Below are 14,492 nucleotides of genomic sequence, written 5' to 3' on the forward strand. Positions count from 1 at the left end.
TTGAGTGAGGTCTTAGGGGCATATTAACAAGAGGGGGAGATCAAATTATCGCCACTTTAGCGTCCGTTTTCGGACGAAAAGCAATTTATTTATTTTATTTATTTATTTTGTGTACTTGTAGAGCGCAGTCCTGTCACCCAAAGGGCATCCTGGCGCTTTGAACTTGAGCGGTTGCACTTTTCGCTACTCAAACAGTTTTAGGAAACAAATGTGTTTTTAACGCTTTCCTGAACGGAAAGTAGTCACTGTGGCTTCTCAGAGAGAGTGGCAGGGAGTTCCAAAGTTTGGCCGCTGCAACACTTAATGAGCGGCCACCCATCCTAACTCTCTGAAACCTCGGGACTACCAGCAGATGCGCCGAAGAGGAACGGAGAAGTCGCGGGGCAGAATACCAGGTGAACATATTCTGCAGAGGTACTGGGCCCAGTTGATGTACTGCCTTAAACACCATACACGCGGCTTTATACAGCACTCTCAGGTGTACCGGGAGCCAGTGTAGATCTCTCAAAGCTAGAGTAGAGGAGCTAGACCTAGGGCGGGAGAGAGCCAACTTGGCGGCCATATTGTGCACCCATTGTAACTTCCCCACCAGGTTTTTTGGGGCCTCTAGAAGTAGCGCATTGCAATAGTCTAAACGACTTAGTATGGTACCGCGAACTACTTCCGGCCTAGCTTGGGCGGGGAGAAGGGGCAGAACTTTACGCAGCATGCGTAACAGCATCATGCACGTAGAAGTGGTTTTATTAATGTGCATATCAAGCTGTAGATTTGGGCCGAAGATCACCCCCAAGTTGCGAGCAGATTCCGCCGCCGACACTGGCTCGGGAAAAGTGGCAGGCCAGAAATTCTCTGGAAGTACCCGCGAGATCCGATCAGTGGAACAGTAGAGCACCTCCGTCTTTGAGCTGTTAAATTGTAAGGAGTTGGCCCGTAGCCAGTCTGCTGTGGCTGCCATGCAGCGATGAAATGTCTCCAGCGAGACCGCATTATTTCCTTCCAGGGAAAAGACCAGCTGGGTGTCATCGGCGTAGTTAAAAGCCGAGACACCAAAAGATTTTATAAGCTGGACCAAGGGGCGGAGGTACAGATTAAAAAGTATAGGGCTGATGGCCGAGCCCTGTGGGACCCCCTGCCCTACTTTCCTTGGCTCAGAGCGAAATGGAGGGAGCGAGACCAACTGTTGCCGACTGCCAAGATAGGAAATCAGCCAGTCTCTTGCATCCTCTGTGACCCCACACTCCTCCAGTCTCCCGATAAGGGTCCGGTGGCAGACCGTATCGAACGCGGCCGACATGTCCAGCAGCACTAAAAAGGCTGCCCGACCACTGTCGACACGCGAACGAAGGTTGTCCAATACGGTTACCAGCGCGGACTCCGTCCCGTGCCCGGGGCGGAAGACAAACTGTGCCTCGTCGAACCATCCGATATTCTCCAGGAAGCCTGAGAGCGAGCGGGTCACCCATTTTTCCATGATCTTAATAGGAAAAGGGAGCAAGGAAATTAGCCTATAGTTGGAAAGACAGGTCGGGTCCAGCGTTGGTTTCTTGAGCAGAGGTGACACTACTGCTAGCTTCCAGCACTCGGGGACAGATGCCAACTCCAAGGACTGGAGGCAGATGGAATACAAAGGTTGAAAGAGTTCCACCTGGAAAACCTTCCAAAATTTGGGAGGCAGTGGATCAAGCGGAGAGCCAGAGGACACCGTGTTTGCCAGACTACAGAATTCCTCAAAAGAGGGACGGGGAAAAAGTTTTAGTTGGGGTCGACTGGAAGAAATGTCCGGAGCTCCCAAGCTAGAAACTGGGACGCTCGGCTGGGGTCGACTGGGTGAACTGTCCGGAGCTCCCAGACCAGGGCCAGAGGCACCCGTCTGGGGTCGACTGGGCAGGCCAACCGGAGCTCCCAAATCGAGGGCTCCTAATAAGAGAGCAGAGTCAGTCGGCTGGGGTCGACTGGATAACCCGTTCGGAGCTCCCAAGCCAGGGCTAAGACCAACTGGCCGGGGTCGGCTGAGCGGGCTAACCGGAGCTCCCAAGCCGAGAGCAGCAGCGGGCAGGGGGTTTTTTAGGCCCTCTAAGATCTTAGCAGTCTTCTCTTCAAAAGCACCCGCCAGGGAGTCGCACAGGGCCTGCGACGCGGGGACCGTGTTAGCCACACACACAGGGTGGGACATGTCCCTGACAATTTTAAACAGGGCTTGAGATTTATTAGGCGCCTGATTCAAGGTGGAGCAATATTAGCAAGGACACGCTAGTGCGTGTTTCCGTGATTTAGCACCTGTTTGCATCGCATCGTTAGTGAGATGCAAAGTAGGCGTGCCTCAATGGACTACATGGGAAAAGATCGCGAAGGCAGCTTTGCGATATTTACAGCAATGCCACGCCCGGTGTAGCGATAAACAAAATCACACTAACCGGCCATTAACGCTGGATTTTAACGTCTGCTAAAATCCAGTGTTAGGCATACTTTGCATCGGAGGTGGAATGTGGGGTTACGACCACAGGGTCGTATCAGCAAGGTCATCGCTGTTTTGCTGGGAACATCGCTGGTTTTTCAGCGATATTGAGACATTTCCCTGCTATCGCTGGAATTTTCATCGCCAATGCGCTAAGCGTTGTAATTACAGCGATAGCTTGGCGACGAATTCCAGAGATAGCCGGTGATAGGGAAACTGGTGCTAGGAGCGGCCAGCAATAATTATCGCTGCCGCTTGTTAATATGCCCCTTAGTAAGACTGTGGCTGAAAACCTTTCACAGTGAGTGCCTGGAATCTGATTGGGTGGGGGAGGAGAGGAGGTTAGTGTTCACTGTGGAAATAAGAAGTCAGACTATGGAAGTTTTCCTAACAGTGAAAACTGGAAATCAGGCTATGCCTGGACAATGGTTATAATCAGGCTGTGGGACCACTACACATCATAAAACATTTCACAGACAAAATCTATGCTAAGTAAGACCTATTGGTGAGGTCCTCTGTCTATACAAACCTGAGTTACAGTGAGGAGCTTAGCCTATGCTCTTGTGGGGGGAACCGAGTGCCCTGAGGAGTTTAAGTGCCATTATTAATAGGGCCTGACATAGTGAGGTCTTGAGTCATAACCTACCTGGACCAGGGCTGTGCAGATGCCAAAAATGCCGAGTGCCACCAGGTTCTCATGCAGCCACGTTTTTATTGTCTCGTAGCAAGGCTGCAAAGAGAGGAAAGCAATGTTAGAGAGAAAGGCGAAGACTTGGGTGGGCCTAGCAGTGAGGTACTGAGAGACCAGAGATGACATCATCACAGTCTGAGAGGCCAGCAGCTCCCACGTGGCCTAAGTGCACCAGGGCTGGATTGGTTGCTTATTCCTTCAGACATTTTCCTGGGCGGTTAGAATCATTGGAAACCAGTTTTTGAAGGCCCACGGTCCTTACCTGTGTTTCCACTTTCCTGGGTTTTATGGCAGAAGGCACAGAGGGCAGGCAGGCAGGCAGGCAGGCAGGCAGGCAGGGAGGGAGGGAGGGAGGGAGGGAGGGAGAGAGAGAGAGAGAGAGAGAGAGAGAGAGAGATATATATATATATATATATATATATATATATATATATATATATATATATATATATATATATATATATATATATATATATATATACCACATTTGAACATTTTTGTCAGGGCTGCTTTCGGTTCCCAATCCACCCCTGGTGCTAACAGTTAAATATCCATCAGGCAGCACCTACCAATGTGCCAGCGTCTCTGAAAGCCAATAAAAACTATAAATATACATTCTCTCCTTTCAGTTGTTTTCATGCTCGACATAAATCAGGGAGAACTGCTTGTTAATTCTCTGAAGACAAAAAACATCAACAGCGGGACTGAAAACCAAGATGGAGACTGAGGGGCATATTACCAAGCAATAGCGATAATTATCGCTATTGCTTGGTTAGAGACAAAAATTTACCGCAGTGCTGCGGCGATTTTTACCGCAAATAAACCTTGGTATTACCAAGGTTTAACGCAAATGCGGTAAAAATCGCCGCAAACCATGAATATCGCTGAAAAGTCAGCGATATTCATGCATTAGCGAGCTAATGCTCTTAGCCATGTTATCCACCTCCCATTGGATAACATGGCTAAGAACTGCTCAGGGCAGGTGTTAGCTTTTGGAGATATTCCCGCTTAGCGCGAATATCTCCAAAAGTTGGTAATAGGAGATAGCGATGTTAGCGAATGTTTTCAGTCGCTAACATCTTGGCACGCCCACTTTGCATCTCATTAGTGATAAATATCACTGACATGCAAAGTGGGGCCCAAGATGGTCGTTATCTCCTACTAGCTGTCGCTAACTGGTGTTAGTGGCAGCTAGGTAATAGGGAGATAATTTTATCTCCGCTTTCTTGGCTTTTAAAGCCAAAAAAACAGAGATAAACCCCCTTGATAATATGCCCCTGAGTAACCAATGTAATATGTCCAATCATCGCCAGTTCAATACTGGTTCAAACTGGGTGGGGTTTAAACTTTTGACCTTTATCTTGGGCTGTTCTGATACCCAACTAATGCTGGAGAAGCTCCTTCCGCCCATGCCTATGAAGTCTTCATCCAGAAAAAAAAAACGCCCTCTAAGTTTTTTGGGCTCACTAAGAGCAAACAAAGAACCCCTTTCAGGGAGACAACATCAACTAGGCTCCTCTACCCCCTCAATTAAGTAGGGTTACATTGTAACATTGCAGTGTGTTTCCAACAATACTGCATTGGATTTTATGCAACGCATCGCTCTGTTACATTTCATTGAAAAATCCCCTCTACTTCAAGGCCAACGCCTTGGATGTGTGAGAAGGTGCACAGTGCGGATCAAGCACCTTTCCGTCAGACCTACCTCCTCTCTTCCGTCCCCAGATCATGCACTCACCATCACCTGAGAATACTGTTCTAGAGCTAGGGGCTTGATGCACAATGCCCTGTCAAAAACCTGAAATCTACTCCTGTAGGTTTCCTTCTGCATTTGGAATTGATGTGTTACCTAGATGGAAATTTACAAAAATCTATTCCTCTGCTCTTGCTTTTCCTCTATACTTACTAAAGCAGATTGTCTGCTTGGCAGGCAATCCACAAAGTATTACGTACATTACATGTCACAATTTTTGTTTTTTGTTCTATTCATGGAAAACGCATTTCCCTGGAGAAATCCCCACCCCTATAAAATGTAAGTTTATTCAATTCCTATTCCCACATGGGTTCGCAGTTGCAACAATTTGTGGAGTAATTTAAGATGCAACGGTTTGGCGTATTGTTTGTGAATATACCACAGAGTTAAGAGTGTGAGTTTACCACACATTTTCCATGTCAACACCCCGGAAACCACCTTTCCCTCACCTTAACCTGCAACAATAAAAAACCTCGCATGGTGGTGGATTTTTTTACCACAGTATGCATAAGATATATTATTTAATATTAAAATGTATAATTTGCAGTCATGATAGCAACGACTGCAGAGGAGAGGTCTCTCCCTTTGATTGCCATCCCTCTCACTGTCTCCTACAATAAATTGTAACAGTGCATGCAGACACTTGCTCTGTACATCTGCAGTTGCATTATTGAGCTGCATTAACTGTACCTCGTGCTCCACTGAGGTATTCTGAGCATGCTCCAGATTTTGTTGTCAATATTACCTTAAGACATTCCCATAAACCAATGTAGCTCCTAAAGGATCTGCAGGACCCTGGCTCAGGAAAGGATGTTAATGTTTATTTTGGGAATAAGTGCCCGGTATCCTCTTATAATATGCTCCATAAAAACATCTAAAAACGGAAGTCCTGTATTTCTATTTTTTTATGCATGCCTAGGCTGCCATTGCTTTCGCAGTGCTATGCATCGTCGCAATTGATGAGAGCGGAGACGAGTCTCCTCGCCATTCAGCCTCGAGTCCCTCTCTGCTGGTTCCATTGTCCACTTTGATTTGGGCATCCATCAGAGGCAGCAGCAGGTCTACACACAAGCCCTTTAACGCTGGGCCTTTCTCTGACTTCTGCAGGAAGAGTTAGAGCAGTGCTTAATTTGTACAAAAAAATAGGTGCCAGGGCTCTCCTGAGTAGGCCACTGCAGGTTGGACCACGCATTGCCCCTGCCAGCGCTGCCAATGACAGTACAAAGACAACTAATAACCATCACACTCCAACAAGTGTGACACTTCAGACTATTCCAGGCCCCCAAAGCTATAGGAATGGCTTGTAGGTAATAGTCATTTTATTGGATATTTAATTAATAATTGACTGCTGTTGTGGTCATTCCAGACAGCGCCACCTTGTGGCAACAGTCACAGGTGCCAGTGTTGGCAATTAAGTGCCAGTGCCGAGCACCGGAAACCACTGGCTCAAATTAAGCACTGAGTGCAGCTTCGTAATTACACCAATTCAAACTGTGGTCTATCTCTTCTGGGCCCGTATTCCTGCTGCATGTATTACCTTGTGACATGTGCCGTTCTGGGGTGAATGCGGATGGTAACTGGTGACTGGACCTTGCCATGTGGCTTTAAACAGATTAAATATTTCCTTCTATTTGGGTAGTATTTGGAAACTGCTTTTCACTCTCACAAAGTCAAAAGTTGTTAGCAATGTGTAAAGGCAAATCAATGACTAAACACGTGCTAAACTCACTGTTAAACTCAACTCTGTCACCATGCTAGATTGCGACACATGGAAGAGCAATACTTACGGCTTTCCACCAGGTCCCTGGGGAGTGTAGGCCGCAGTTGTCACTGAACTCCAGGCAGCAGAAGTCTGGCACGCGGGTGGCATTGTACACCTCGAACCAGTCTGTGTAGTTGGATACCCCGCAGCACCTGAACTGTAGCAAGAAAGTTAGGAAAAAGGTCACATTTTCTTAAGGAAACACTCTTTTCAAAATCAAGTTTGAACCTGCAACAGCCTATCAACTTAAAACCAGCCATATGAACTCCAGGTACTCCCACAAACACACATTACAGCATGCAGTAATCAACATGCACCAGATAATAGCACTAGACCCATCTATAGACGGAGATCATGTTGCTGGAACCAAGTCACTATCTAAGAGCTTCCAGAGACAAATAGAGTCCATGCCAACCACTCCTTCTCCTACTTCAAAGATCTTAGGATTTTAGGTTTGGAAAGCACATTCATTTGCCACATTAAGCTCAGTTTGCATAAGTTGTGAACACCGTGGAACTGCAATGTAGAGTATCTATGGTAAAACAGCTTCACCGTCAGTCAGTCCTATAAGCCAAAACTCACATGCTTTGGCCTCGTCCATGACTGATCATAAAACTGCTCTCTTAGAGAAAGCTACTTTCAAGATGGCTGCTGATGTGCATGGGCTTGCAGCTAAATTCAGGTTTAAAGTACAGATCCTGCTTAAAACCATTATTCTGGTCATAAAATCAAAAGCCATCTTAGGTATAATACTACCATTTAAACTGAGAAAGGTAATTAACAGATGTATAAATGTACTTGACATCATTTTTTAGCTGCATACAGTAGGCCATTAAAACATGCACAGCAAATCAACGTGCACGAGTTTCTCTGCACAACAGAAAAATAATGTGAATTAATTTCCAAATGCTAGTCTCGCTTGTCTCTATTTTTTGTGTGGCTAACAAGATGTAACTTTTTAATACTAAAACTCCGTGAACAGGAGTGAAGGTTTGCATGGTCTATTATGAAGTCGCCATCTCTATGTTATGTGCACGAAGGAATGATGTGCAAAGACATACATTTATGCAGTGCATTTTCAAGTTAATTTTGTGTTTCTGGTGATAAGGTTACATTAATAATGAATGTTCACGTAGTAACAGAAATCCAATAAGCATCCAGATGAAAAACAGAGAAATGTGTTTAATTTGAAGTAATAATTCTAGTTTCCTAGTTCCCTTGCTAACAAAAGTTATGTATTTTAAAATGTTGCAATATTTTTCTGCATAGCATGTGTTCAAATCTTTATAAAAGGGATTGAGTTCCTGGCAGGAGTTCTCTTTTGCTCTATTGCTTCATTGTGCATGGATCTTTGTTGGTCTGTAGATCTACTTTTCTTTTCAAAACATTTTTGCTAAAAGCATTTTATTTGTGCATTTATTTATATATATTTGCCCATTGGCTTATTAATATTACTTTAAAGATCTTTCTTGGCGCAAACGCCCTTTCCTTGAGCACACAATGTCACTGTCTCATGTTAGACATGCTATTTATTTAACTGGTTAGCGTCGAAGGCATACAATCGAGTTTCTGTAATGTATTAATTTTTACTGGCTACATTGCTGATGTAACTTAATTATGTTCACTGAATAAATCTAATCATAAAAGAGACAACCAGAAAAATTATTTTAAGCGCTGTTTCTTTGGATTCACTTTTTTTCCTAGTCCTGCGGATCTTTCCATTATGATATGGAATGCCTCGAAAAAGCCACTGTCGTTAAACTTTTGCTACATTCAGTTACTTAAGAGTCAACACACATATTAGCCAAAACATATATACCTTTATAGCACAGGAAGGAGGGCGCAGAACCTCGGCAACAGACTGCAGGTATGCTTTTCACATTGTTACCTCAACCTGGCTCAGCTCTGTAGAACTCAAACATAATAGAAAGCAGCAGTGCTCACAAGCGAAGTGAGTTAAAATACTAAAATGGCAGAGAAGGGCCATGGAAGAAGGCAAGACCGACACTAAATCAGAACCGATACTGTATCAAGATCAGAAAGGTAAGGGAATTCTTTCTTTTCCTTCCTTTTTTCTGTCTTTCTAGCTCAAACAGTAAAAAAAACAAAAATGCTATTTTTACTATGGTACTCTTTGACTTCGTTTTCTTTTCATATTGGTTTTATTTTTTTGCAATGTATGAAGTATTAAGTATTAGCATTTGTTGTTACCATTGAGATTAGTTTTTATTCTCTTTATTGTATTTCTGTACCTTGTTTTCTATATATATTTCAATAAAGCTTTCTAAACATAAAAAAAGAAAGGTAAGGGAATGTAAAAGATAACGCTGATTCTCTAACACAAGCCACCAGAAAGGAAAGTGACATTGGACCCATACCTGATTGCCTAATGAGGTGCAAATGTTGTACTTGTTACTGATAAGTACTTCTCAAAAGTCAATCACTATACACGACTGATCCATTTTCTGTTGAAACCATGCATTACCTTTATTTAAATGCAGACACATTACATTTGGAAAACTATAAATCATTTTGAGATGTCATCGCATTAGGTATATACAGCACACCTGACTATAACAAGCTGGAAATGGGGATTTTGCCATTATATAAATTGGGTAATGTTATATCAAACTACATGTGCAGTGTACAAATTTGACTATTGGCGTCCTTTCTTGACAGTGGCCACTTTTGAAGGTACACCTCACCTCGAGGGGGTAACTTGTAAAGCAGCAATGATTTCACAATGGGCAGTGCTTACTTTTTGTCAGAGCCTATTTTCAGTCACAATTCCTTCCCTCCCTACACCTGAACACTTTTTAATCATTTAGGCACCCAAAAAGATCCGCCAACTTTGAGATACCAATCTCTGTTCAGACTATTTTTGGGGTTTTTTAATTTCACTGTCATCTAGACAAAGACTCCTTGGCCTTTCTGTCACAATTCCTACCGTTGACCAACCTACCCTATTTTCTACATTCAGCACTCAGTACAACACTACACTCAGGAATCACAACCTAGAACTGAATTGTTGTTTTTCCCCCTATACTTCGGATCACTTTTTTTGTATGCATGCCTCATGGTATTCTCTACTCTCTAATTCCAACCCTTTCCTGTGGCTTGTCTCGTGGACTTCTACTTTTCTCTCTCTATTCCACCTCTCTTAGAGACTTCACCGTATTCCCTTTAGCTTCTTTTATCATCTTTAACACAACACAAACATTATTCTCCGGCTCAACTTTCACTTCTGATCTCCAATCCAAAATCTCTGATTGCCTCATGGTAATTTGATATTGGACAGCTATTCCCTCTCTTATCCTTAACTCTGCTAAGACCAAATTCGTCTACTTTACTTCCCAATTTGTACCTATGCATCTTCCAATGCATATTATCTTCTCCCCTGACACTCCCACTCCTACACATTTAGTCAGTAACCTTTGTGAACAATTCAACCCACTCATTCGCTTGGAATCCTTTATTACATCGAGTTAATGCTGTCAGATATCAAGTGCTCAATATTTCCTATATATGTCCCCAGGCTCAGTGCTTTTTCTGGACAAGCTAGATTATTGCAATAAGCTGCTAGGTGGCCTCCCTCAATGCTCCATCTTACTTCTGGATAAAGTTCTAAACAGTGACAAGTACTAGTTACAGTCTTCCCAGACACACACATCCCGCAGTCATCAACAAATCGACTATTATCTGCAAAAAAAGAGGTATATGCAAACTACCAATATTACTATTCAAAGCACTACACACTTTGTCTCCCGGCTGCCTATCGCCAATTCTGCCAGATATGTTGCCCTCCATGCAACCTTTGCTTAGCCAACGAAAATGTACTTGTTTCCCCAAAGCCCCCATGGGCTTACTCACATTTTCACTCACCCCACCCACTTTATACCTACCAAATAGACTCATTGCTAAATTACTCTTTATCTCCCTTTCAACCTTGCCTTAAAGTCCCACCTGCTAAAATTGGAAGATGACCTCAACTAACTCTTATCTGTTCACCTGTACACTCCTGAATCTCCCCAGCGCCCCGTAATGTAAATGTATTGGTATGTGTACTTTCAGCATTCTGCCTAATCTATTGGGTAATGTCACTACTCTGTCTAGTCAGTTTTTAGTTCAATTCCACCACTCGCCATGCACCGTCAAATCTACATCTTTACATCATGCATGTGCATGTCCTTAGGTACTGTTCTGTTGCTACGTGCAGCATTTTTTGTCAAAATGCACACTTTTTGGTTAATAAAATGAATACTGCAAGTAGACAAAGTACATATAGCCGATATGGTAACCGCAAAACATTTTTTCAAGTATTTCAATGTTAATATTAATAATTGATTGTTTAAACATGTGACTGAGACTGTCATAGCCCACCCTTCAGTCCAGGACAAAAGCCTGGTTTAAAGTCTCCCACAAGCCAATCAGGATCCACATAGCCAGAATTCCTATTTAGAGCCAACATTTACTATGGATGTCTTGGCAAACTCTAGCAAGTTACCTTGTGGGTCAGCGCAGTCTGGGATATACTATCACTCATAGAGCAGCGCATGGGTGCATCTACCATCTCAGAGCAACCTCTGTGGCTATAAGGGGGCAATGCAAAGGTGTACATGATCAGATCCTGGCTAGGTTGTGTACCATCTTTCCTAAACAGTTTAAATGATACTATGCTGATTACAAATGTGTGATCTGCTAATTACGCTCTAGGACCTTACCATAAGAAAAATGGATGGATCAAGGAAGTAAAAGTTTTAGGTACAGATGGCCAGTGGCCTCTTTTGTTCGAGATGAAACCATGGGCATCAGATAGTCTCCAGACTTGTGCCCTTTTTTTCTGCCTCCATTTACCCTATTTGGCTCGGTCCAAGTTGGTTGCAACCATCAACCATAGTGTATTTACTTGGCTTGAGAGGTTTTCTTTTCTTCTCGGTTACATTGGGATTGACAGCATGAAGTCTAAACTTATCTGATGGCTTCTTGTTCTATGCTCTTCTCTTCACCAGCACAAGGCATTTTGGTGTAGCATTTATTTATATACATATTTGTGGTGTTATCCATTGTTTACAGTGGGGTTGCTAAACGAAGGCTTCTGAGCACAGCACAACAAACAATATAACACAGTTCACAACATTAAAAGATATAAAACAAAGATTAAAATAGCAATAAAAACACCTTTCCGGTTCCTGGTAAAAGCAGCAAAAATGTATAAGAACCCTACATGTGCAGCTGAATCACATAGATATTCAGTTTATGTGCAGTATGCAGGTCAGGTGGCTTTTTGTTTTGTAGATAAGTGCTCACAGGCGTTTAAGAGTATGTTATCTTGCATGTATGAGAAGACACTAGTTCTCTATCATGTCTGGAGTTCTCTGGTCGGATTTCCTAGTGTCAAATGTTTGTCGGGTTGCAGCAAGGGAAGACTGGATGATTCTGGAAATGATAGTGCTTCCCAAAGGCGACCCTGAAAGTAACCAGGGCATGCACCTAAGTTTTGACACCAGCCAGATATAGGGAATGCCCTACAGTAAGTGTCTTCACAATCATATGGACGTGTTTGGTCAAGGGTGAAACCTGTGGGCTTTGCAGATGCAGCAAAGGGAGGGAAGCCGCAGCCGCCTAAGGAGAGCTGGTGGATCATCTTGACTCTGGTTCAACTCAGTGCCTTCATGAGCTACCAGATGTTCATTATGCTAGAGATGCTGCTAGTATTCTAGTCGAGCTTGATAATATAGCGCCTTTCGCAGATTTTCCACAAAGAGCTAAAGTATGTTGAACCTCCCACCCACTTTTGACCTATGGGGCACCATACTTTGGAGTGAAATTCGAAGTCCTGAGTTAGACATGTCCTCAATGGATTTCCATCCTGGAAAGTCAAAAGGATGTAGGATGGGACTTGTTAGAAAAGGACCAACCTCGCTAATCTTTTTGCATCTCTACGTGGTACCAGCACACCGTCTAGTCGTCACAACAATCCGATCGCAGTTTGACTGCAGTTTCCCAGACGATGATACTTTGCTTCTTCACACTCTTCTTTCAGTTCTCCAGTTCTGTTCACCACTTTACTCCATTCATCATTCTACAACACATTTAATAGTGGTCCGTTACTCAGAATAGAATTTGTAGCTTGTCCCCAGCATCTGGTGATATTCCACATGCAGAGACTGGCTTTAGAAGAGGTGGGTAGTTTCTCCTCTAACATGAGTTTTCACTGCTGCAAGGCCCTGAGTTTTTCTTGTGGCTGGTGAACTGGGTGATTTGATAGTGCCTACTTGTCAACACATCCATCCATCCTGGGATTATAGCCCCATATTCCTTTCTGGAATCAATTAGCCCTTCTATGCATCTTTGCCACTTTTAGATCCCAGGCATCTGTTTACTTCTTTGACCAGATACAGAGTACTGAAGTTACCGGTCTGTGTCCCTAGTTGCAAGCATGGGGCAGGGTAGGCCTTTATCTTCCCATTTACCAGAGATGTTATTCAAATGTATGTAGGGATATCATATAACGTAATGTAAAAGCTATATGTAAAGCATGACAATTACCACTATGGTGTCCTGGCGCTATAGTGTTGGGTTGGAAAATCGAGCGAAAGAGAAGAACAGCAGGAGTTATTGAGAAAAAAGTCAGGCTTTCAAAGCCTTGTAAAAAGGCAAAAGTTGGTCAATCAAACGCAAATGCAAAGGAAGAGAGTACTAGAATCTTGGTGCTAACACAGAGAAGGCTCAGCCACCAGCTAGTGTAGACATTTAGGGGCATATTTACAAGCCCCGTGCGCCGCCAGTGCGTCACTTTTTTTGACGCACCAGTGGCACTGTTTGTTGCTCCATATTTATAAAACCATGTAAAGCCACCCTGCGTAGCTTTTCATGTCCTTGTAAATGCGGCCACTTTTCACGCAGCATTTTGCGTGAAAGGTTCGTGCCATGGCTGCTGCTGTGGGCTTTCCCAAACAACACCCACGGATTGGTGCACAGACATAATATCGAGTCCAAAATATCGATTGGACATAATATCGAGTTTTAAATATAGACTGGACAAAATATCGACAGGACAGAATATAGATAACCAAAATATTGTTTTTAAGGTAAGTGATGTAATATCGACTGTTGAAAATATAGAAAGTTAAAATAGCGAAGTATATAATATAGATAGTTAAAAATATCGATTTTTTAATAATATCTAATTTTTTATAGTGTATTTTTATGTTATAATATGTGTGAAAAGTGTGTATTTATGCTATAATTAATTTTAATTAATGAATTTTGTTTTTATAATTATTGCGTAATTTAATTTTGTAGCGGGTTGTGGGTTTATAGGGGAATAGGGTGGGAAGTAATTTAATTATAATTAATTAAATGTGTAAATTTATTTATTGATATTAATTTTTAATTAATTGTTAATTTATATTTGTTAATTAACTAAATTTTAATTGGTAATTAATTTTAATTAATTGATTAATTGGTAATTATGTAAATTTTACTAATTTATTTTCTGTAGCGGGTTGTGGGTTTATAGGGGATTTGGGTGGGAAGTAATTAAATTACAATTAATTAAATATGTAAAATTATTTATTGGTATTTATTTAGAATTAAATATTAAAGTATTTATGGGTAATTATAAACTTTTTATTAGCCAATTAATTAAATTTAATTGATTAATTGTTAATTATGTTAATTTTAATAATTTATTTTCTGCAGCGGGTTGTGGGTTTATATGGGAATAGGGTGGGAAGTAATTTATTAATAATTAATTAAATGATTAAATGTATTTAAATTTATTTTATTGGAAATAATTGTTAAATAATTTTTAATTATTAAATAACTA

The 14,492-nt window shown here is 42.2% G+C and overlaps 1 protein-coding gene across 1 annotated transcript in view; it reads right to left on the minus strand.

The window, feature by feature from the left end:
• Positions 1–14,492, minus strand: part of LOC147659653 (tetraspanin-4-like) — a 425,072-nt gene that overhangs the window by 44,575 nt on the left and 366,005 nt on the right. The window contains exons 5-6 of the mRNA XM_086951575.1: positions 6,687–6,818; positions 3,102–3,185 (exon numbers count right to left, since the gene is read on the minus strand). Coding sequence (XP_086807701.1) covers positions 3,102–3,185; positions 6,687–6,818 — 216 coding nt within the window. The remainder of the gene's footprint in view (positions 1–3,101; positions 3,186–6,686; positions 6,819–14,492) is intronic.

The sequence above is a fragment of the Lissotriton vulgaris genome, unplaced genomic scaffold (assembly GCF_964263255.1).
Source record: "Lissotriton vulgaris unplaced genomic scaffold, aLisVul1.2 SCAFFOLD_453, whole genome shotgun sequence".
In the NCBI taxonomy this organism is placed as follows: domain Eukaryota; kingdom Metazoa; phylum Chordata; class Amphibia; order Caudata; family Salamandridae; genus Lissotriton; species Lissotriton vulgaris.